This window comes from Miniopterus natalensis, chromosome 14 (assembly GCF_054644295.1).
Source record: "Miniopterus natalensis isolate mMinNat1 chromosome 14, mMinNat1.hap1, whole genome shotgun sequence".
Classification (NCBI taxonomy): Eukaryota; Metazoa; Chordata; class Mammalia; order Chiroptera; family Miniopteridae; genus Miniopterus; species Miniopterus natalensis.
Genome location: NC_142094.1, coordinates 9,626,289 through 9,650,183, shown reverse-complemented (window position 1 = coordinate 9,650,183; position 23,895 = coordinate 9,626,289). Strand labels below are relative to the sequence as shown.

Here is a 23,895-nt window from a genome sequence, read left to right as displayed (position 1 = left end):
CTGAGAGCACCAAGAAACTCACAGAATGGAGCAATCCCTTTAATAGATTGCTTTTTAAATATTTGCTCCCAGGATGGCTTGTTTCCTAATCCTCAACAGGTTGTTTATGATATTTTTTGAAGGAAGATTGACCAGATATTTTTAATTATGTTACTTAGAACTGCTGGTGGCCCACATCCAGACTGCCATCTACATTCCCTAACCTTTTAAAAGGCTATGCAACATAGTTCTTTTCACAAATAATTTGAGGACCTATGACCTAAATCCAGTTGTCTAGAGCTGTTACACCCACACTGTAGTAGTAATACATAGTTGAGGAGGAGTCGCTTAAATTTGTTATTTCTCATTGCAACTTTAAGAGTTATTTTGCATATTTAATATCTGAAATTTTGGGGGGGATATTGCCCAATACTGTTGAACAGTCTTTTTTTTAACTATTGTGGAGAATTAATAAAAGTTAATCTCAGTATATTGATTAAACGGAACAATATATTCTTCCCATTAAATTGGGTCAATATTAAGTATATTTTAATTATATCAGTATTTTGATCAAGAACAATTTGTTTTGATTGAAGTTTAAATATGGGTTTAGTTTAAATTCTAAGTTTTTTCTTCATAATGTTTCGATTGTAAACCAGTTTTTTTCTAAAGCCGTATCATAAGTCAATTTTTTTGCTAAAGTTACAGTAAAACCTCAACTGAATTTCAAAAATATCAATAACTCTAATTGCCACCAAAATACTATAGCTCTTAAAAACTTTGTAGCTATAGTTATTAAGGCTGTTAAACTGCAGATATCCAAATTGAAATGTTTGTACTAATCTCCTCTGGTACTCTTTGGATTGGGGGATGTTAAAATAAAATGCTCAGGCTTGAGAAAGCATATTGAGAACATTTTAGAACTGCCAGTCACTCTGTATTTTGTTACTTCTAGTTGTTGATCTTTATGGACAGGTTGAAATTGTAATGGCATTCCCTTGAGTGGAAAAAGGCTAGGGTTTCTTAGCTTAGCCCTGGTTTAATGATGGGTGATCTGAATAAAGCTCCATGTAGTTTACAACATAGAAAATGAGGTTTTCTTAATGCTTAGAATTTAGGAATATGTACCCAGGCTAGGAACTTTTTTTTTTTTTAATACAGAATTTAATTAGAAACTGCTTAACAAAGGAAAAGACCCTGTCATTCAAGACCAGGTAGAAACTGGGTTCCCAATAAAATGGAATTTTAGGACAACAAAAGTCAAAGGCCACAAAAGAGAAATAGCACCACTGTTATTTGAACAGTGGCTAATTACTTGCACTTTTGGCATTGTTAATCACTGGACTTTCTTCTGAATTCCACACAGGGTTTGCACTACACAACCGTTTATTGTGAAATACCTGCTTTCTACATACATTTTAGGACAAGCTACCACCAGAAACAAATCAATACAAATGCACCAGGGGCTGAACAATCTCAGTAGTGGGTGACACACATATTTCAGAATTCTCCCAAATGAACTTGTAAACGACTGTGAAAGTAGACTTTGGTACTTGAGTTCTGGCTAGGAAAAGAATTCAGAGCCAAGACTCAAACTCATGAGAGATGCTTTATTCAGCAAGCAAAGCAAAAGTATATCTGAAAGTTTTGAGCTTGGCTCAAAGAGCTGCTCTGGGGTGTGGGCTATGGCTCCTTCTGACCCACATGACCAGAGACAATCTAGGGAAGGAAAGAGTGCCTTAGGGCGAGGTCCTGATTAACAATACTAATTTCCAATACTTGCTCTCCCTGTTCTGCCCGATGCTAAGTATCCATTGCTAGGTGTCTGGGGCTGTCTGCCCTGGTGACATTACAACCTAGCCTATTGTCCTTGCTCTGCTCATATCTGTCTTAACTGCCTATCACAAACTGAATAGGCTATGGGCAAAGCAAATGAGGGAGTGTTAAGGAATGGAATATTTTAATAATTCAGACATGGTGCTGTATTTTTGCAAAAGAAAATTAACATTTAGTAACACACTAAAGAATTTTATCTCCAAAGAGATTAGTGCACTGGCGAAGTATTCTGGTAAAAATGGAGGGCTGTGGAAGCAGGTGCCAAAACACCCAGCGTTGCAGATCCCAAGGCGGCGATGGTCTTCACTCTTCACTCCCTTTGTCAGAGGTGCAGGAAGAACTTGATCACCTGCCTGTTGAACTTCCACTCTAAGCAGCAAACTTTAAGGAACCAAAGAGGAATCCCCTGTGGGCAGGGGAGCAGAAAAGAGAAGCATGTTAAATTTTTTGTTGTTAATCCTCACTGAAGGATATTTTTTTTCCATTGATTTTTAGAGAGAGTGGAAGGGAGGGAGGGAGTGTGGGAGAGAGAGAGACTTTGATGTGAGAGAGACGTATTGGTTGCCTCCTGCACGTGCCTCAACTGGGGCCGGGGAACAAACCTGCAACCCAGGTACATGGCCTTGAACGGAATAGAACCCATAATCCTTATTGCATGGGCCAAGTCTGTAACCACTGAGCAACACTGGCTAGGGCTAAATGTAAACTTAAAAGACAGTAAAATGGGATGCAACCCTTATTCAGGTCCCAGAGTGAAAAAACAAAGCACAATAAATAGAAATTTCAGGGATAATTGGAAAAATCATCAGAGAAATGCTCAGTGAAAATCAAGCTGTTCATCTAAAACATCTCAGGGCTGAAACACCCTTTATTCAGGCAACAATGCCTCTTGCTTCTTAGCAGAGATGCAGTTGGTCAAGGACACCCAATAGCTTTCCTGAGCAACCTTTTGAACTTTCCTTCTGGGCCAAGGTTAGGACTATGAAGATTCAAGCAGCCCTGCAAGTCCTGTTGACAGCAGCTCCCAAGGTCTGGTGCTTTCTTCCCAGATACAGTGTCAAACACAAAATCTCCTGTCAGGTTAACCTTTTATGTTTTGAAATATGGAAGCACATTTCAAAACAAATACTCTTAAGGCATTTATTTATTAAAACATTCTCTGCAAGATTTTACATTAGCTTAAAATTCAAATCAGCCTTTACATTTCTCTACTGAGGTCTGCACCTCAGCATATCACTTAAGAACACTTTTTCTAGCGAGGCGTCACCAGCAGCCGTATGGTGGGCCCATGGTCAGCCTCTTTGTTCCCTAGGTGCACCACCGAGGGTTAATACTGCTCTGCTACAAGGTGAAAGCTCCAAACTTACTAGAAAAGGAATGAAACTTCTGCAAAGTGCACTTTAAGAAGAGGTACTTTTTCTTATGAAATCAGTGATTCCTCAGAATACTAAAAGTGTTTTACAGTTAAGTGCGTGGTTTGGAATGAGTTCAGATGTTGCTCTGCTGGTCCATGCTGTTAACATTCTTCTTGTTCCTCCTATGGGCCCCCGTCGCCTGTGGCACAGAGAGTGTCCACCGTCCTCTGTGGTACAGGGTGGTTTCGCCCTCGTTCTGGCAGGTCAAGCCACCGTTCCTTAGCTTCCCAGAGTTTGAACAGCTCTTTGCTCAAGTCTTGGGCAGTAAGTCTCAGTGCGCTGACCGGCATCAGCTCGGCTGCTTCCTCCCCCCTGCTGCCCACGCTGGATCCTTCGCCCCAGCCAGCCTAGGCGGTGCGGTCGCTGTTTCGCAGTGGGCTTCTGTGTGGCTGCACTGCTAGAGCTGGGGCAACAAGGGGGAGCCACTGCAGTTTCTTGACCTTGTCTGACAGCTGTAGGGTCATAGTTTTTTCATCATACTTCGTATCAAAAAACTTCTTAAACCACTGAATGAATTCAGAATTGTCCTGAAACTCCTTTTACTAATTTGTCCACAGGAATTATTTTGTCAACACCCATCCTCTTAAAACCTGCTTGTATTTTGAAGTTCTGGATGTGTTCATATCCTAACGTAGCTTGGAATTTCCCTTTCTTTAAGGCAGTGGAGCCAGGGAACAGCATGTCCATAAATGGACAGCAGCAGCCCCTGAGCACAACTGTTTGATCTTTGTCAGATTCAGCTGCAGAGACTGACGCATTGATCCAGGCCAGCAGTCACGTTGACTTAGGTTATTGCTCCTGACTGACGCTGAGTTTATGTTCACTGCCGTCTTCGATTGGCAGAGCCTCGTCCACTGCCCGTGCCTGGTTGTAGTTCGTCTTGGTCTTGTTCAAACCACCTGACCCTGCTCGATGACCTCACTTGCACCCCCACCCCCATTACATACTAATGTCTAGGCACATTTTTTGAACTTAAGTCTGTATTATAGCCATGTTAATTATAATGCTCTTTTAAATTCTTAAAAGTAAAAGTGGGTGACTCCTAGACATCTCATCGCCTTTATGCTTTCAACTTCTGCCATAGGTCTTTCATTAGCTCTAGGTTAGTCCTAACTAGGCATCTTTCAGCTGACGCTTAGTGGGAATTTCCTACCAAGCCTTCTCTATAGCTTAACCCTTTCTGGGACTGGATCATAGCACTTATGATCCTACTTTTTGATTTAACCCAAGACCTCAAATCAGTCTTTGCCCTTTTAACCATTTCTTAAGCTGCCTGTGTCTTTTGCCTTTCCCACACTTTTATCCTGCTTCCTTCGCTTTGCTAAATTGCTTTTAGAAGCTGTCTCCTCGGGGGTATTCCCTGATTTTTGTATCTCTGATAATGTACCAGGATGGATGAGCCATTTCTTAGAAGTAAATATTCTGTCAGTTCTTAAAAAACATCCATTATTATTTAATTTTAATTTTGTGGTACCAAAGTTTCCATGAGGGTATGGCTTTTAGAAGTGAGGTTTGGCTCTTAAAATTTATTGCTGCTTTGGAAAGCTTGGGTCTGGGAGCTTCAGGAGCCGAATAAAGACTTAGTAGAATTAACGCATTTTCAGTGTTTGAGTGATATGCGTCCCTGATGTGCACTTACATGTCACTTATCTAGTCCTGTTCGTAAAGCCAGGGCAGCCCAGGGTGGCCTACAAGACCAGACTCCATATGTGTACTTTCTCCTCAAGGTGAGCAAAGCTCAGTGGGCCTCTCACCTCTGCTGTTGACTCAGTTCCCAGTTGAGGTAGGTCCACTGCCACAGCTTCATCTTTGCTCTCAGTGCACGAATGCATGTCTGCATTCTAGGAGTGGCTGCTGAGGTTTCTGGCAGAGAACCTGCAGTATTTTAGAGAACCTGGACACAGACAGGGCCTAACCAGTGTGAGGAAAATAATGGATTCAGACTGGGTACTTGGGGAAGGCTTTGTGGGCCTTGTCTGATGGCTGATTTCTAGTTCAGATACATTGATATGGACCTTAGAATGCAGGTGAAACACTTGCCACGTTTGCCCAAAACTTCAGGTGCATCATTGGAAAAGAAAATGCTTGCTTTGCTTGGAGGCACATTATTTCACTGGATGTCTTGTTTGGATTGCCTTAGATAGTGGTGTGGTGGCCATCATCCCCAGAGGCCTGGTTTCTAAGCTGTCTCCTTCAGGGCAGGGAGAGCAGAAGCCCTCACCTCAGCAGCTAGCTCCCGTCTCGGGCAGTGGTAGTCTTTTCAGAGTCATACTGAGACCATGTGTGGGTGCCCTGGAAAAGAGTGCCAGAGTCCATTAGTGATGTCTACCTTGGCAGGGGGACAGTGGAGGCAAGCAGTAGCATTCATTGCAGCTATATGCCAATGTTGAGATACAACACAAACAACAAATGCCACCAACTCTTGCCTCTTTCTCCAGCAGCAGTCAACACTGCTTGGGTCAGACTTGGGGTATAGGTCATGCTACGTCTTCAGTGAGAGGGTGCACTTCCAAATAGATTTGTCTTCTGCCAGCATGACTAGAGTTAGTGTTTATAATTTGACTTAAACCCATACCCTGAAGCTCTTCTGTTTCCATTTGCCGGCCTTATTGTTTCACTTGCTGACCAACAGCCCATGTTTCCTAGGCAATGAGCATAGACTGAAGCAAAGGCTCCTAGTCCACAGGCTGACTCTGCAGAATCTCCTGGGAGTCCCACTGTTGGAGGTGTGGATTCAAGAAGTCTAGTGTGGAGCTACCAGCAATAATTTTAAAAAGCCTTCCCAGGTGCTTCTAATGCCCTGTCAAGTTTGGGAACCAGTATTGATGTATGTAAATCGATTTATATATTTTCCTTTCTGAGGCTGTAGCTTTTCGCAGATTCTGTTTGTACATCAGTTTTGTCTAAAATCCTCTTACATGTACCCTGCAAATTTTGTTTACATAGGAGTGGGTTTGGAGAGGAACTTTGGGGCAGTTCATGCAATTAGGTGCTATACATAATAGTCATCTGGTTCCTATTGGGGCATGTGCTGCAGAATCACTTGAGGAGCATCTCCAGGGCTTAGCCTGAACACCTGAGGCAGCAGGTCAGGGGTAGGAGGAGCCCGGGTCCTGTACTTGCACTATGACCAAGTTCCCATGAATTCTGAGGTGAGGCTGGGGGCATTCTTCATTGTCATAGGCACTTAATGTTCCCATTTAGGAAACCTTTGAGGCGGTTGGAATGGATGTTGGGGTTTGAGAATGTAATGTTTTCCTCTAGCCCAAAGTCAGCTTGGTGTTGCTGCTGGAGTAAATCTCCACCACCACTCCCTTTCCCTGCACCCCCTCCAGTCACTGAAACAGTAGAGCTTAGAAACAGACTCTTCATAGGTGGTGCAGCTATTCTGTAGCTGCCAATTTGTACTTCTTAATCCCCTCACCTTTTTTTAAAACCCATCACCCTCCCCTCTGGCAACCATCAGTCTGTTCTCTGTATCTATGAGTCTGTTTCTGTTTTGTTTGTTTATTTTGTTCTTTAGATTCGACATATAAGGAAATCATATGGTACTTGTCTTTCTCTGACTTACTTCACCAAGCATAATACCCTCTAGTTCCATCCATGCTGTCACAAAAGGTATGATTTCCTTCTTATTTATGGTCGACGAGTATTCCATTGTGTAAATGTCCCACAGCTTTTTTATCCACTGTTCTGTTGATGGGCACTCAGGCTGTTTCCATGTCTTAGCTACCGTAAATAACGCTGCAATGAACATAGGGGTGCATATATTTTTTTGAATTAGTGTTTTAATTTTTTGAGGAAACTCCACAGTTTTCCATAGTGGCTGCACCAATCTGCATGCCCACCAACAGTGCAGGAAGGTTCTCTTTTCTCCACACCCTCGTCAGCACTTGTTGATTTATTGATGACAGCCATTTTGACAGCCTACACCTCTTTTTTGTTGTTTTTGTACATTTTATTGCAGTCTTAGATTCGATGTATGCATATCTTTCAGTTGTTGTAATTGTAGTCAGTACAGACACTTTCTCTTGTCCCTTTCAAGTTGACCAGCTTGTCCATGATCTCACTGTTAAGAGAGAAAACTGGGGTTGGGAACCAGGACAGGTTTGTGTAAATATCAGTTTTCTTCCACTTGTGGAATTATGTGGAATGTGTAATATCTAAATGTGACCACAAGGTGGGGCCAAGAACCAGCACACAGCTGCGGCAACCTCCCTGACTATAACCAAACCAAAAAAGCAGAGTGGATGGAGATTTGGGGAGATTGCTAGGAAGTCTAGACTTGAGTGTGGTGTGGGTGCAGATGGGATTTTTTATTCTCACCCGAGGATATGTTCTGATTTTAGAGAGAGAGGAAGGGAGAGAGTAAGAGAGGGAGAGAGACATAGAGAAACATCAGTGCCAGAGAAACATTGATCGGCTGCCTCTCATACACGCCCCAACTGAGGACCGAATCCACAGTCCAGGCATATACCCAGACCAGAAATTGAACCCATTGCCTCAAGATCTGGTGTAACATGAATCCATAGCCATGATGTCTGTTCATGTGACTGACCTTTTTGACCTTAAAGATTTTTTTTCTTTTGCCTTATTTTTTACTTTATTTTACTAAGTAACTTTGAGCTAAATAGGACTGATGACTCCATTAATTATGTAAATCTTACAGAAAATCTCCTAATACTCTGCAAGGCTTAATGTTTTGGGAAAACAATACCTTCATTGTCCTCCCCCTTGAGCACTAGGGCTTTTGTGACCAGGGGTGAGCTGCATTCTGGTTCAGAGGGTTTGGCTGTATACACACATAATCCTAGAAGGGGAAGAAAGACCTAGCATTTTCAGTTGCTGAGAGGGGTCAAGCTAAGTAGGATATCTGTTGAAAAAAAGTCTTTTGGATTTGGAAATTGGGAGGCTTCAGTAGCCTGAGCAAAGGTGACATCATTGTGGTGAGAGGAGGTTGTGTGAGAACAACGATAGCTAACATTATTGAACATTTACCACTTTGCAGTGCCTCATGTTATGTGGGTTCATTGGTTTGATCCTCACCATCCCCTAGGAGATAGGAACCTGAGCCCAAAAAGCTGAAGTAATTTGGGGTCTGAAGGTGGTGTGGGTCAGGGGAAGTGAACTGTCAGCTTGGTCAGGTGGGGTGTACTCAGAAGAGCCTGGCCTCAGCGTTTGCTTTCTCTGTCACTCGAGGAAGACTGCATGCTTTCCCGCTGCTCACCTGAATGCTGCCGAAGGCTGTTCCCCTAGAACCACTCTCCCAGGTGCCCTGTCTCCATTTTATTGTCTTCATGGAGATGCCTTCCTTGGTACTGGGATTGTCCCCTGGTTGTCCTTCAGTTGGATCTTGGTTTACTTTGGATGACAATTCAGCTTAGACAAAGGCCAAATTACCGTGTGGAGCTTGATTTGCTTGTACCTCTTTTTAAAAAACACAAACCAGTATGGTGACTATAGTGAATAACATTGTATTACATATTTGAAAGTTGCTAAGAGAGTAAATCTTAAATGGTCTCATCTCAAGAAACACAATTTGTAACTATGTATGGTGATGGATTATGGTGGTTACTTTGCAATATATACAAATATCAAATCATTATGTTGTGTGCTGGAAACTAATACAATGCTATATATGTCAATTACTTGTTAATTTTATCCCAATTAAAAAAAAATTATTTGAGTTCTCAAAATCTGAGTTTAGGAACAGTTTAATCTAGACTTGATCCAGAAACCTAAATATAATCAGTTGCTGGGACTTAATTTCTTTCTCAAGAAATAAAACTATGTCCTTTTTTTGTTTTCTTCTAAGAGTCTGTGTTTTGAAGAGAAGCAGAAGTTACTGCCTTAAGGAATTTTCTTAGAGCGTGTCTTGACTTCTTTTAAATGACGAAGCTAAGACACAAATGAAGACTAATTTTGCTTTGTGCTCTGCACACACCTCTTATTCTCAGCTTCAGTGCATAATTGTCTGCATCAGTCTTAATTTACTCTGTGAGATCTGGACTCCTAACTGAGGCTATTTCATCTGCTTAGATGTGCCAATTAAGTCCACCCAGAAAGACCATAAAAAGGCAGATAAGAAAAGTAAAACACCGAGTATCTCAATTTAGCAAATTAGACTAATCTGTAAGGGATTCTTAGCTGTCTGAAATAGAAAACCTAGTGCACTGCAGAAATGCAAACTATATTAAATACCCAGCTTGGTGCCTTGAATATATTTTTAAAAATCAAATTGTACTTATTGTGCTTCTGTTGTAGAATTTCTTTCATGGATATTGCAATAAGTGGAGAATGATCCTCAGATTGAAATTTCACCCTGTATTAAGAATGATTTAACTGTATGATGCGCGACTTCCTCACAGTCAGTGTAGATCTGAACTGCTCTGGGCTTGGTGGCCTTGCAAATGTAAGAGCGAAGACAGAGCAGTAAGGTAAAATTTGAATTTCAAGCAGCTCAGTATGTGACTTCCTTGAAGTTTTAGAGAGGGCATGTTCATTTTATTAATATATGACGTCAGGTTACTAGTAATTTGACAATTCCTGTTAATAGGTATATTTTGTGTTTTTTGTGGGTTGGTATAGGCAGCTGAGTATATTGGTTTGTGTGGTATTAAATGTATCTTACGTACTTGTTCACCCCATATTATCTGCAGTCAAGAACTACGCTGATTTTACTGCTCCTTGGAAAGAGGGCAAGAAATCATGTACAACAACGAAGGCCGTCTTTCCCCTCCTTAAACTTTAGCATTGACATTTTTTGAGACAAGTTTGAATTGAAGTTTTAGAATTTGGTTTGCTCATGTATAGTTGTTTTCATTGTATAGCAATTAAAGAAGTGATTATTGACTCTTTGACTGGTACTAGGAGAAAAGAGGTGGTTTTAGGGATTTTGAGAAATACTTTTTGAGAGGCAAGGTTATGTAAGAATTAGGAGTGCAGACTCTGGAGCCCGATGATCTGGGTTTGAATCTTCACATTGGTGACCTGGGGCAGGCTACTATACCTCTTCCTGCCCACCTTTCTTTAACTGTGAAAAAGACATCAATGATAGTATCTGCCTCAAAGGATGGTAGGGGTTGAATGAGTTAGTACATGAAAACTACTTAAAATAGTGCCCAGCACACAGCAAGCATCAGTAATTATAAGCCATTGTTATTGCTTAGTATTTGTAAGTTAAAAATACATATATACGTATCCCTGGCCGGGTAGTTCAGTTGGTTAGAGCATCATCCCAACACACCAGGGTTTCGGGTTTGATCCCCAGTCAGGGCACTACAATAATCAACCAATGACTGCATAAGTAAGTGAACAACAAATGGATGTTTCTCTCTCTCTCATATACACACACACACACACACACACACACAAGATATATGTGTATATATGTATATATATATTTTGTATGTATGTGTATACATATAATTTCAAAAAACAACTTGACCAGAGCTAGCCCACATTACCTAAGAAGTGTTATTTGGCATAGAGGTTAGAAATCGCAGGCCATGAAATCAGGATGCCTGAGCCTCACCTCGTAGCTCTGAGATTGTGCGTCTCCCCATCCATAAAATAGGATCATAGCAGTACCTTCGTCAAGGCATTATGAGCAAGGATTACAAACAGTAATATACCCAAGATATTTGGCATGTGTCAGGCACTCAATAAATACTAGCAGTTTGTGTCATTTACATGCCCACTAGGTAAAACATTTACTACAAAGATCCCATCAAGCCAGTAAGGGGGTCCATGCAAATCATAATAAATACTGATATATATGAAAAAGTGATTTCTTTCTGAGGTAAAAGGCAGTTTCACAATTGGTATTAATATGCTTAGCCAGATCATTAGCTGTTATATATAAACTTAGTATTGTTGATGTTAGGCTTTTCTTACCTTTCATACCTTTTTATTAATATGATTAAGACTCCACTTAGTGATACACAAATATAAGTATGTTTTTAGTAGTTAGGGGAAAAATAAAAAATTATATCTCTTTTAAACACACTAGGGGGCGCTAGACATCTGCCCAGGGAGTATTCTTCAAACTTCATTGGTTCTAATTGTGGTTAGGTCAAGATTACTTTGGTTCCTCACATATCCCTCTGTTCTAAGGCCAGTGTCCCAGATCCTTCTGTTCTGCCATGTAAGGCTTGATTTCCATACTCTTGCTGTCCTAGCTGTGCAGGAGGTCATGCCCAGGGTGGACTATAATGATCGCGACCTTGGCTGGCAGTAGGGATGGGGTAGCACGGTGGCCTTTAGACTGGGGGCTGCACTTACCTCCTGCCTGCCCAAGATTGCTGTATACGTTTTGATGTTTACTGTTTACTCACATTTAACCTACAGTTAACTAAAATTTCTCGATTTTACCTTTTTTGTGCATGATCTAACAATAATTATAAAAGCATCTGACATGTATGTTGTGTAAAAAAACCCACCAAACCATTTCCAAAGGGTATAATACATATATAATCTCATTTAGTTCTATAAGAACCTAATATTTGCTCATTTTGTGGTCAGGGAGACAAATGCAGCAATTGTTAAATGATGTTTCTAAAGTTCAGACCTCTCCTTACCTGTTACAGATCTATAATGCAGCTCTCTGTCTACATCCTGTTCTCACTGGATGTCTTAAATCTGCTTTTTACTGGGTTCTCTAGTGGCCACCACTGGAGACGGAGGGGCTGTAGGAGTTAGAACCCGCCCCCTCCAGTGAATAATATGCCCACTCATTTTATTTGCTTGCAGCTGTGACTAGTATATGTGTGGATTAAAGAAAAAGACGAAGGTGAGAACATCAAAAACATTCTTTCCTTTCTGCTAATGTAAATATACTTTAGGGCTAGTTAAATATCTTTTTTCCTCTATCAGAAGACAGATTTTTTTTCTTAAAAAGTTTAATCTTTTGCCCCCTTTTCCACCTGTCCTAGGGAAACTTGAATCCTAACTTGGGGCTTCTGATTTTTCCCATCACCCTGTGTGCAGAAAGAACCCAGCTGCAAAGTGAATCCACTGGGAAACCCAAAAAACAACTCAGGACTTGAAAATGTCTTACATATTTTTTATATTCAATATAACATTTTTTGGTTACAAAATTCTAAATTAAGAATTTGTCTTTGCAGTTGCTGTTTGCCATGGCTGATTTTTTGTAGTGGACCTTACCCATGTTCATCCAGTGGATACAGCCAGGAGTAGGAAATGCAGTGGGAGGGAGTCGGTAAATGAGATGGAACTGGCAGTTTCTTGAACCCATTTCTGAGTGACCCACTTGGACCGTTTTCAAGCTGTGCCTCTTAGTTCCTGATGTTTTCCTTTTCCCTAACCCAGTTTTGAACCTCATTCACTCGTTCATTCATTCAGCATTTATTGAGTGTCTGGTGAGGTGGGCATTAGTACTAGTCTCTAGGGATGTAAAAATGACTAAGACAGTCTGTAATCTCAAGTGGCTCCCAGTCTTAGGGAGAGACAGATACAGATTTCAGAAGATGCTAATACCTGATGAGTGTTCTTGTAGACACACCAGGTGTGCCTATGGTTCCATTGGGCTGGGAAGGCACCGAAAGGACAGGATGGCTAACTGGCTGGTCAGGAAGGCTTCCTTTCTGGAGGCGGTGCTTGGGCAGAGGTCTAGAGGGTCCATAGAGTGTGTGGATGTGTGTTGGAGGGAGGGAGGTTGGGGACCGTGCAGGAATGCAGATGCACAGACAAGAAGAGGCTACAAGGTGTGACATAATGCCACCCTGCTGTGTTTTTCCGCTTGTGTGTATTGAACATCATTGACATGCTGGAAATTCTCTTTTGGAAGTAAATTAACTAAATGGTGGCAACTAGCTCTCCAGTGTATTGTTAGGGTTTCGTTGACAAGGCATCCAGTAGGTTACAACAGGAGGAAGTATTGTTCCTGGTGCAGTTCAACTGGTTACGCATTGCTGTTGTTGCTGGCAGTGTGGCCCTGGGTCTGAGTTGCTTCTGATAGATTATTGTAGTATCATCCCCAGGCCCCAAGGCCTGGGCCAGGTTCTCATTCCTATATGAATGTAGGGGAGCCAGGGAGTGTTTTCTCTGCTTGCATCTGATTGGAATTGAAGTTTATGTTTATTACTAGGTCTCTTCTAAGTGGCTGCCAGTGGAGTCAGCAGCAGGCTGACTGTGGTAGTTGTGTGAGGAGTTAGAGACACTGCCAGAAGCACCATGCCCACTTGGTTTTATGTGGCTGCAGCTGTGACTAGTACACATGTGGATTTTTTAAAATGAGAGAATAGGAAACAGGAAAAAATTATTTCTTTTCCAGAAATGTAAATGTTGGACTACTTACTGCCTCCTTCCACTTTTAAGTCAGTTATCTAGCCTACTTATTGAAATAACAGAATTTAGACATTTTTGGAGCCATTTCGAATTTTTAAGATTTCTTATTACTTGGGCCTGGATCTTATTTTTTCCACCATCAACTAATTTTAAGCCAATCTGTGTCTATTTTTTCTTCTATAAAAGATGGACATACTTCATGGTGGTTCACTGTAACAAGTCTGTTACGGAATTTTTAAGTTGAGGTATTCCAGCAGGCACCCTCTGATGGCTAGCTGTCTTTATTCCTGGTGATCATGTTATTCGTAATAACTTAGCATCCATTTGAAAAACCAGTTTAGTTTTAGTTCAAAAAACTTGTTCAGGGAGTTCCGTCAAACTTGATGGTGCTTTTCAGTATCGCATGCGCTTGTATTGGGCTACATACTGCCTTCCTTTCTCTCTGTAAGCAAGTGTAGTAATAGCTCCTGCCTCAGGGTTGTGGAGGGTTTGCACAGATAGATGGCGTTATATATAACAGTCTTTTAATTCATTTTGCACTTACTTTATTATAGGCTTATGCCGATAGGTGCTTACATGTGTTAACTCATTTAACCCTCCCCCAAACCCAGGGGTGTGGCTGATGCTGTTTTCCCCATCTCACAGCTGAGGAAACTTAGCTGCTCAAGAGGTCAGTTTACTTGCTGTGGGTTAAGGAGCGAATAAGCGGCAGTCAGGATGTGGCTCTAGCTGCCCGCGCCCAGGACTTGATGTTCGGGCCTGTGCTTACTGCATGGCTAACCCAGTTTGTTCAGAGCACAGAATCCCCTCGACATCTGCTGGCCAGACAGATCCCTTAGCCCTCCAGGCTGCGAGAAGCAGGCTTCGTACACTGAAAAGAGCCTGAGAGCCTCGATGGCATCGAGGATGAGAAAAGCGCCTGCTTCTCTCAGGGTTCAGGTGGCTCTGGCGTCCTCCACCTCCACGGCGTGCCTTGTCCGCCTTGTCAGCCTGCGCGTGGTGCTGCGCTGCATCAGTGGGCACCGGTGAGAGGGGCAGGTCTGTTTTGGCTATAAGCCACACGAGGAATTGCTGCTTTGTGCAACAAGAATCTCTCAGTCTGGGCCACATGGGCATGTGGTTTCATAATTGGTATTTTCTGTCTTTAATAATGTGTATACGATTCTACTGGGGTGATTTGTCTTCACAGTGATACAGATATTTGTAGGCAATAATGATTTTCCCCACCGCCTTCAGCCATTCTTTAGCCAAACTGGATAAATGTATGTTTCTTTTCATCTTTCTTTGTGAAGCGGAAGGCACTGGGATGCAGTCATTTCTGTAGTGGCTTCTGTGGTTTCCTAGTGCTGTGTGCTCTGTGCTGACATGATGCCTGTGTTTTAAAACGGAGGGAGGGAGGGAGGGAGGGAGAAGGAAGGAGGAAGCTGAAACCCTGTTGTTGATACAGTGATGCGGTGGGAAATTTAATAGCCACTGGTTGAGTCTAAGGAAATGGTGATCACCTGTCAGTGAAGCTTAACATGTGATCCTCTTATATGTCAAGTATTTAATGACCTGTTGTGCCAAATTTCTAAAACCAGTAACTTCTGGTGTTTTTCTTTTTTCTTATAGAGTTGTTTTTGCATATTTGCAGATGAAGTATTTTTTAAGTGGCTGTGATAGTTTTTGTGATTTTTCCCACAAATTTGCTAAATACAGGTATCCTTTGTTATGCAGATGTTTGGTTCTGAGCTCTGATAGTAAGAGTTGGATACTGAAGAATATCTCATCTGAATTTTTTTGCTTGCTGAATTTCATGTAGTGAGCAGCAAGAATTCATATATGTATGTCAAGAGAATGTCTGAACATTTAAGTTCCACTAGTAAAGGATACCTGTATGCCAGGGATTTTCAGCCTTCGCACTATTGACATTTGAAACCAGATAACATTTTGTTGTAGAGGACTGTCCTGTATGTTGTAGGATGCTTAGCAGCATCCCTAGCCTCAGCCCGTTAGAATTCTAGTAGTATATCTCCCCTCCTCCAGGAGTTGTGACAACCAAACATGTCTCCAGGCATTGTCAAATTACCCTGGGAGCAAAGGGGGACAATGGAGGATGGTTATTTGAGGACCACTGCTGTATGCCATTGCACGGAACTAAGTTTCAGGTAGTGTGAAACGCAGGAGAATAGCAGAGACTGTTATAGCCCCTGCATCACTCTTCATCAAGTACATGGAAATTATTATTAAGGAAGGGAAAATACAAGTGAAAGAGAGGAAGAGAGTGCCTTTAGAAGTTAAGCGCAAAAAGGTCATTAATTTTTTACATAAAGAGATATCACGTGTTAAACCTTATACAATAACTGTTCCCTTAGACTTGACCATATACTGCCTCTTCCATTTGCTGTTCTCTGGAAATTGCCAAGAGTGCTTGCTTTTAGGTTCTCTTAGTACCCTGAGAAGCAGCTTCAGATCACCAGCTAGTTCTTCTTTATTGGTTACAGTTAAACTTCAGCTGACCCTTCCTTTTGTTACTTTGAAGAGTCGAAATTTTCCTCAAGGCAAGAATTTATCAGAGGATGTATTTTAGTAGCTCCCTGGATGGGGTTGCTTGTTACTTGGCTTGGCCTCCATGCTGTTTGCTAATCGATAATGGAAAGCCCACCACTGCCCCACTGGCCGTGTGTGCGATGTTAGCCTTCCCTTTTCTCCTTTACCTGCCCTCACGTGTTCGCTGCTGCTCCTGCACGAGTGCAGGTAGATAAATGCCTTCTTGTGTATGTTGCTGCTCTCATCCCCTTCCTGTGAGCTTTTTACTGCAAAGGCATTTATCTGTATCATTGCTTTAATTTATGTTCACCACTTTGTGAAATTCAAAATGTCACTTGCATACTGGAAAAAGTCATTCATTTATTTTGGAAGTGAATAGAATGTGAGGCTACTGACTTTTTTTTTAACTTGTGCCACCAGTCTCCATTATTGTTATATGAACACAGAATTAGTCTGGCTAACCAACAACCTTGGTGTGTTGCTGAGACTCCCAGTTCTTACACATTTTGTTCTTTTATGCATACCCTTTTATGGCATTGCCCTTCTGAAATATAAATGTTCATTTTATTTGATATTTAAAAAGCATCATGTTACTAAATTTATAACTTAGATTTTATTTAGTGATCACTTTTTCCTTAGTGGTATAATTATCAGTCTTTTTATATTGTTGATGCCCCCCCATTAAGTAATCAATATGTGAACCTGATATATAGTAATTTATGACCAAAAATTTTTGACCAAAAATTTGCCTTATGTTCAAGATATTGTGCTGTTTTATACTATTACTTGTATATTTTTTGCACAGAAATAGTAATTATAAATAAAATCTTTTTTGTTATACTGCCACTTTGGAGATAGTCATGTTGAAATTTTCACTGAATCTTTTGTAGAATTAAGCTCATATATCTTAGAAACTAACAGAGAAATTTCCCCTTAGGGTATATGCCACAAGAGGAGCAAGTAGTTTTGATAATGAAATGGGACCTTACAAAAATATTTCTAGCACAGCTACAATAATTCAAATAAGAATTGAATTGAGAAAGAAGAAAAAGAGAATTTATTTTTCTTTTTTGAATATTGGTGCTTTGGGTAATAAAAGATCATTCTAATTTGCCTGTTTTTTTCCTGTGCATTATCTACAACTATCTATTTTAAATTGTCTTATAATCAAAATAATGGAAATATGATTTTTCTTTTCATGGTAGGAGATGGAATAAACTGCGACTGCAGGACAAAGAGAAACATCCGAAGCTTGAAGATGATTCTGAGGAAAGTGATGCCGAGTTTGATGAAGGTTTTAAAGTGCCAGGTTTTCTGTTCAAAAAGCTTTTTAAGTATGTGCCATGTGTTCTTCCCTTTATATCTGTCATCAAGCTGTTGTGTGCAGATTAATATTTTAGGAATTACACAGTAGTTACCTGTGGGCCCTTAGGTACTTGCAGCAATTTATTGCAAATACAGATACTGTCAAATGAAATTTTAGCCACATGCTGTTCATTAAAATTAGATGATAATAAATTGAGTAAAGTGCGCACTGGGTATGTTTGTAAACTGATGGATCTGTATAGACCTGTCTTAGCGGACTAAAAGCAGCACATTTAAAAGCCATTTACATTGAGTTATTTTTTTGTTCTTAGTAATTTTAAGGAACCAAACCTCCAGTTTCTCAAATCAGATTAATTAAGAAGAGTTGTATATTAAAATCAATATTGGGGAGTTTTTTTACTCCTGTGTGGAATAAAAAAACTGTTTAGATTATTTTCTGAGTGCCTTATATTGTACCTAAGGGTATAATACTTTCGAGCTGACCAAATGTGCATCTGAATATTTTATGTAGATGTTCTAATGTCAAAAAGGAAGATACAGGCAAACACCTTCAGGATTAAGTTGCTGTGTGAAACTGACTATGTTTCATATGTCAAGTGGCCCCAGTGTTAGAGAGAACCGGATGCTGTGTGGTAGACACTCGCCGAAAGCCTGCAAGGCCCGGCCAGTCTCCCGTGATGAATGTGAACACTGAGGCACACTTTCAGTCTCATCACTCTTGGGACTTGCTTAACAAGGTACTTTAGGAAGGCTTCTTAGATGCACATAGGAAGTTAAACCATTAAATAGCTTCTTGCTGTTTCTCATCATCAGTTGGTAGTTGGGTGCAGGACGCAAACTTCTTTCTTTAAGATGGTTATGTTTAATGTTCTTCATAGATTTACCTGTCAGCCATGCTTTAAACTTTTGCAAGATGTCTATTTAAAAAGAGCATGCTTTTTATATTTCCTCTTAAGGAGCTTTTATTTATAGTTTTAATTTTTCTTGGAGTGTGGGAAAGAAAAAAAGACTGGGAGAGTTATTTTATTCCACTAAACATAGAGGAAAGCTGACTCCTAGAGATGTGAAGTTTTTTGGTTGGGTTGCCATAACTGGGCAGAAGGGCTGGAAAGAAATTAAAATCTGAACCTCTCTAGTAATTTCTGTAGATTATCTATCTTGGAGAAGTGGCTACTTTGTTTATGGCTTTTCCCAAATGAAAATTAACTATGGAACGGTAAATAAAGACATTTATTGGCAACTCTTTTCATCTCTAAAGCAACTGCTTATTAAGTAATAGGCCAGATAATATCAGTATTGTACTAGCAGGAGGAATGGCCAAATTACAGATTAAATTGATTTATCAAAGACAAGATACTTCTGCTTGTATAGTGATTTGGCAAATACCCTGAGGACTCAAGTCAAATGTGCATTTTTTTATACATGTGAAATTTTCTAGCAAAAAATCTTCACAGCTAATACAACCAAACTTTGCTTATTAAGAGTGTATATGATTCAGTGTATTGACTGTTAACCTTATTGTAGTTAATGTAAGCACATTTGTTTGTTTTTTAAATTTATCTTCATTGCACATTTCTGGAAAGTATTTTGTTTTTGTCTTCCATCTCTCAAAAACAGGATTTTAAATATTTTATAAATTTATAAAACTTCTGTTCTTTTCCTTCTGTTATATGAAAAAAAAGTAATAGGATTGATAGTCTCCATTTTTCTTTTATGATTAAATTTTAGGTAGGCCAATTTAATTTTAAACTCTAGATATATATTTTTACTGTATTTACTGCACTCTGTGGAATTAGATTAACAGGGTATTGTACACAAGGGAGTCAGAAGGTACAATTATCCATTTACGTGCTATTTTCTGCAAGGTCATGTTTAACTTTTAAAACTGTTTTGAAAGTTTGCCCAGCAAATGCATTCATCTGTATAATTTAGCAATCGAATGACAAACTTCACTCTTTGACCTTACTTTTAGCTACACTAGTGAATGCAATCTTGGGTTAGTGTGACAATGCCAAAATATACCAGTTAACTGTGGTTGTTTTGTAATGTTTTAGTCTCATGGGAGAAACAGAGTATAATAATGTCTTTACTATAGTACAGTAGTTTGTAAAAGTTGTTAACTTTCCCTAATGACCTCCAATTGATGCCTAAAACTGTGGATACTAACAAACTTTTCTTTTCACTTCTCTTTGGCATGTCCGAATCGCCAGCATCACTACTCTTGTGCTTAGGGGCCATTATTAAGTAAAGTAAGGGTAACTTGAACACAAGCACTGTAATATCCCAACAGTCAATGTGGTACTGAGAGAGCTGCTAAGTGAGTAATGGGTGGGGAGCATATACAGCGTGGATACGCTGGACCAGAGGGGTGATTTATGTCCCGGGCAGGATGGAGTGGGAAGGCTAGAGATTTCATCATGCTACTCAGAATGGTGTGCAGATTTAAAACTTATGAACTGTTTATTTCTGGAATTTTTTCTTTAATATTTTCGGACTGTGATTGACTGCAAGTAATTGGAACTGCAGAAAGTGAAACCATGAATAAGGAAGGGGTTACTACTGTACATCAGTATTTTGGAGAGCTTTTTGAATACATCTTTTTCCAAAGCTGGGATTAGAGTATTGTAGCCAGTTCACAAACAGCTTTTTTTTTTTTTTTTTTAATATTTTTTTTATTGATTTTAGGGAGAGGAAGGGACAGGGAAAGAGAGAGAAAAACATCAATGATGAGAAAGTCATTGATTAGCTGCCGCCTACACGCCCCCTACTGGGGATCGAGCCTGCAACCTGGACGTGTGCCCTCACCGGACTGTGACCTTCTGATTCATGGGTCGATGCTCAACCACTAAGCCACGTCAGCCAGGCCACAGTCAGCTTTTATTCTAGATCTGGATTTCTCATCTTTAGCACAACGATATTTTGGGCTGAATAATCCTTTGTTGTAGGGACTGTTCCTTTGCATTGTAGGATGTTGACCAGCATTTCTGGTTTCCATCACTAGATAACAATGGCACTTTCCAGCTTGTAACAACCAAAAATGTCTCTAGGTAGTGCCAGATGTCCCCCAGGGAGCAAAGTAACCCCTCCTTGAGAACCATTGGCCAGGATTATCTCTAAAGTGGTTGGAATCAGAGGTTCTGGATTTCAGTTCTGCCTTGCTCATTTTTTCCTAGCAGTGTGACTTTTGGCAAGTTACTTCACCTCTCTGTGCCTTCATTTACTAACTATTAAATGGGCTGACCATCTCCCCATAGGGTGATTTTGAGACTGTATCCCAATTGCCTGGCCTGGTGCCTCGCTGGCAGCAGGCTCTGGGCTCCCTAAGTAGTTGCCATTGTTCTCTGGTTACATGCCACGTGCTAGTAGAACTTGTCCTCCTTCCCAAGTTACGTGATCTTTTATTCATAGTGCACTTTTTATGTTTTGATTTCTAATCCTTTTTCCAGGGTGCATATTCAAAATGTATTTCATGATTCTCAAACTTAGTAAGCAACAAAATTCTCATTCAGAGTTTTCCTTGTATGATTGGCAATAATGGCAATAGCTAGAGTCAAACTTCTGGAATTGATTTGCAAAATACTGGGGGAAAGATAATTATGACACATTTACTGAGAGAAGATTAAAACTAGTTCAACAAGGACTATGATTCTGTGTCTACTTTAGGTAGACATACCACATACCAAATGCATAGTAAACATTTGGGCAGTAAAACAGCAAAGTCACTTTCTCTTAAGGTGGGAGGCTCATAGTCTTGGTATTTTCTTTGGGGAAAAAAATCAATTTAATTGTCTTTTAACTTAGGTGTTTTTTGTTTTAGATTTTTTTTTTTAACTTGGCATATAGTCTTTATACTTTTCCATGATGTTAACTCTCTCTTTCACTGTCAAAAATTCTTTTTGGACTATTCCTTTTTTAAACTTCATTTTTAGATTATAGATTAACTAAACATGCATTGAGAAAGGAAAATACTAACTTTTTAAAATCTTTTTTTATAGAGGGAACTGTGTTATTCTCTTTGACCTGTATTCCTTATTTAAAATGTTAAGAGCTCTGATGTTTTTGTATCTATGAAAAAGTCCCTGAATCAAGTTCTGCTTTAAAATGCTTAAAAGCTTTTTTGTTTTGTTGATTTTTTAAACTGTTATTTTTTTTGCATCTGCTAGTAATATGACAGAATCATCTGTTGTGTATTAATTTTGTGAGGACCCCTATTATTCAGACTTGTTTATGGCCTTAAAGAATTTAATTTTTCTTATAAAAAGATAATAAGATTACCAAGTGACTTTTCAACAGTATATGCTGTAAATTGGTCTTTGTCCTGCTTTTTGACGCTGTTCATGCCTGTTTCTTAATAGAAAAATGATTGGAACTTATAAAACTAAAAATATTTGAGATTTCTTTCCAGAGAGATACCGAATAAAAGGTAATAAGTTTATGCGTATTTACCAAGCTATTTTTCACGTTGTGAAAGAAATAAAATATTCCCTAATTACCCTATCTATCAGTTTAATTAGAAATGTGTTAACATTCTGTAAAGAAAAATTTGTGATTTTATGCCTAGGTAATAAAAAATGTATGACCTTATAATACTCATGTAAAACACACATCCGGCGTGTTTCTCTGACTGGTGCTAGAACTTAGCGAAATGATTAATTCATGAGGACTTTCTGTTATGATCTGTATTATCTACCATTTGCCATTTTCTTTTTCTTGTTGGTGTTTGTTGTTGTAGGTACCAGCAGACAGGTGTTAGGTGGCTGTGGGAATTGCACTGCCAGCAGGCAGGAGGAATTCTGGGAGACGAAATGGGATTGGGCAAGACCATCCAGATAATTGCCTTCTTGGCAGGTCTGAGCTACAGCAAGATCAGAACTCGTGGTTCAAATTACAGGCAAGTGCTCCTCTGCAGACTGTCAGTCTGTGGAGCTCAATTAATATTTTATCAGATGTATTGCTGTGGAGGAGGGTCTTGTGAATTATTGATGACATTTCAATTACAATATTCCTTTAATTCTTTTAGTGGGGGACATCAAAGGAAAATTTTTACGAGACAATGGAGCTGTAGGGCAAGAGAAATTAAACATGTAACACTTTTAATGAATTCCAGGCATTGAGGCTTCATTTTGCAGATGAGCCCCACTAGATATTTTGGGTCAATACAGTTGTCTAAGGTTAGCTTCTACAAATGGATTGTTTACAAACTCAATTATGTTAATATCAATAGTTTACACAATATGGAATTTTAAATTAGACATAATACTTTTAGTTCCATTTATTAAATTTTATATTAAAATATTTGTTTTGGCAGGAGACCAGGTGAGCATTACAGTAAGTACAAAGTCTATTCATGGGGAAAGTTGGAGCTTTGGAAAAGCCATTCTCCCGAATTTCTTTAATAATTGGTATGCATGAGAGCATTTATAGACAGTGATTTTTTTAAATGAAGTTACTCGTCTGCTCACTGTGCTTTCTACTCCCTTTCCAAGTCTTTAAGGATTTTATGTAAATTCTAAGGCCACAGCCTAAATGACTATCTGAAATGCTAAAATAATAGAAAACTATGTTTAGATTTTAGTCTTTATTCTCGTTAGGAATTTAAATAAACTATTAAAGCTTTAGTATTCTGAAAGAATAAGCATTTTAAACTGTTAGTTCGGTATGATAGGACTGAAATACTTTATCTTAAAATCAGTTCAGTGACTGTTTCCATCTTTAAGCTGTAAAGATGCTTTATGCAGTTTGGTATTGGGAAAAGTAATGCTAGGTAACTTACATGGGCTATTTAATCTTGAACCTAGTTAATCTGAGAGCTTCTTAGATTTTAATAGGCTTATCTAGGAGCAAAAGCAAGATATTTACCAGAGGGTTATGTGGTAGAAACTCAGGCTCTCTCTAGATATGATTTGGAGACACCTTTGAAATAGTCTCAGGGTACCTGAGGTCACGGCTGCAGAAAGTCGCTGTGCCGTGCTGTCCCCTGGTTCATCACAGACAGTGTTAGTGGGGAGCCAGATCAACCCTGGGCTCCTGAGTGAAGAACTGTTTTTACCTTCAGAGTTTAGTGCTTTGTTTTTATCTCTCACTCTTGCTCATTTAGCAGAGCAACACTTCTTGTGAGTATTTAAAGGTTTAGAATGTTTTAGAAATGTTTATGTAAATGTGGGAAAGGGAAAAAATCATTTGGAGATTTTAAACTACTAAATATTTTGTTGTTATTACAAGGAGGCTGCATTGAAGCAGAGGTTTTTCTTCAAATATTAGAATTCTGTTACGTTTTGCCTGGAAACTAGTGAAGACATTCCAACCCAGGGGAAAAGTCAGAGTTGAAGATGCTCATTTAATGTTTTCTTTTCTATGACTGCCATTAATTTAGATTTGTAAAAATGTTTTCTCTGTTCTAAAGAGCTCTTAGGTGGGCTTGGCTCTGTAACTCCACTTGGGTTGTTGTTGTTGTCAACTAGAATGCTCTGAGCTGCCCCAGATGTTTTCTAGGATTATATTT

General features: G+C 39.6%; 1 protein-coding gene and 1 pseudogene across 1 annotated transcript in view; one reads left to right on the top strand and one right to left on the bottom strand.

Annotated features, from left to right (window-relative positions):
* ERCC6 (ERCC excision repair 6, chromatin remodeling factor) overlaps nucleotides 1-23,895 on the top strand; it is a 78,487-nt gene that overhangs the window by 11,736 nt on the left and 42,856 nt on the right. The window contains exons 6-7 of the mRNA XM_016200860.2: nucleotides 17,273-17,401; nucleotides 22,126-22,284. Of these exons, the coding sequence (XP_016056346.2) occupies nucleotides 17,273-17,401; nucleotides 22,126-22,284 (288 nt within the window). The remainder of the gene's footprint in view (nucleotides 1-17,272; nucleotides 17,402-22,125; nucleotides 22,285-23,895) is intronic.
* LOC148091494 (microtubule-associated protein RP/EB family member 1 pseudogene) lies at nucleotides 3,353-5,037 on the bottom strand (annotated as a pseudogene).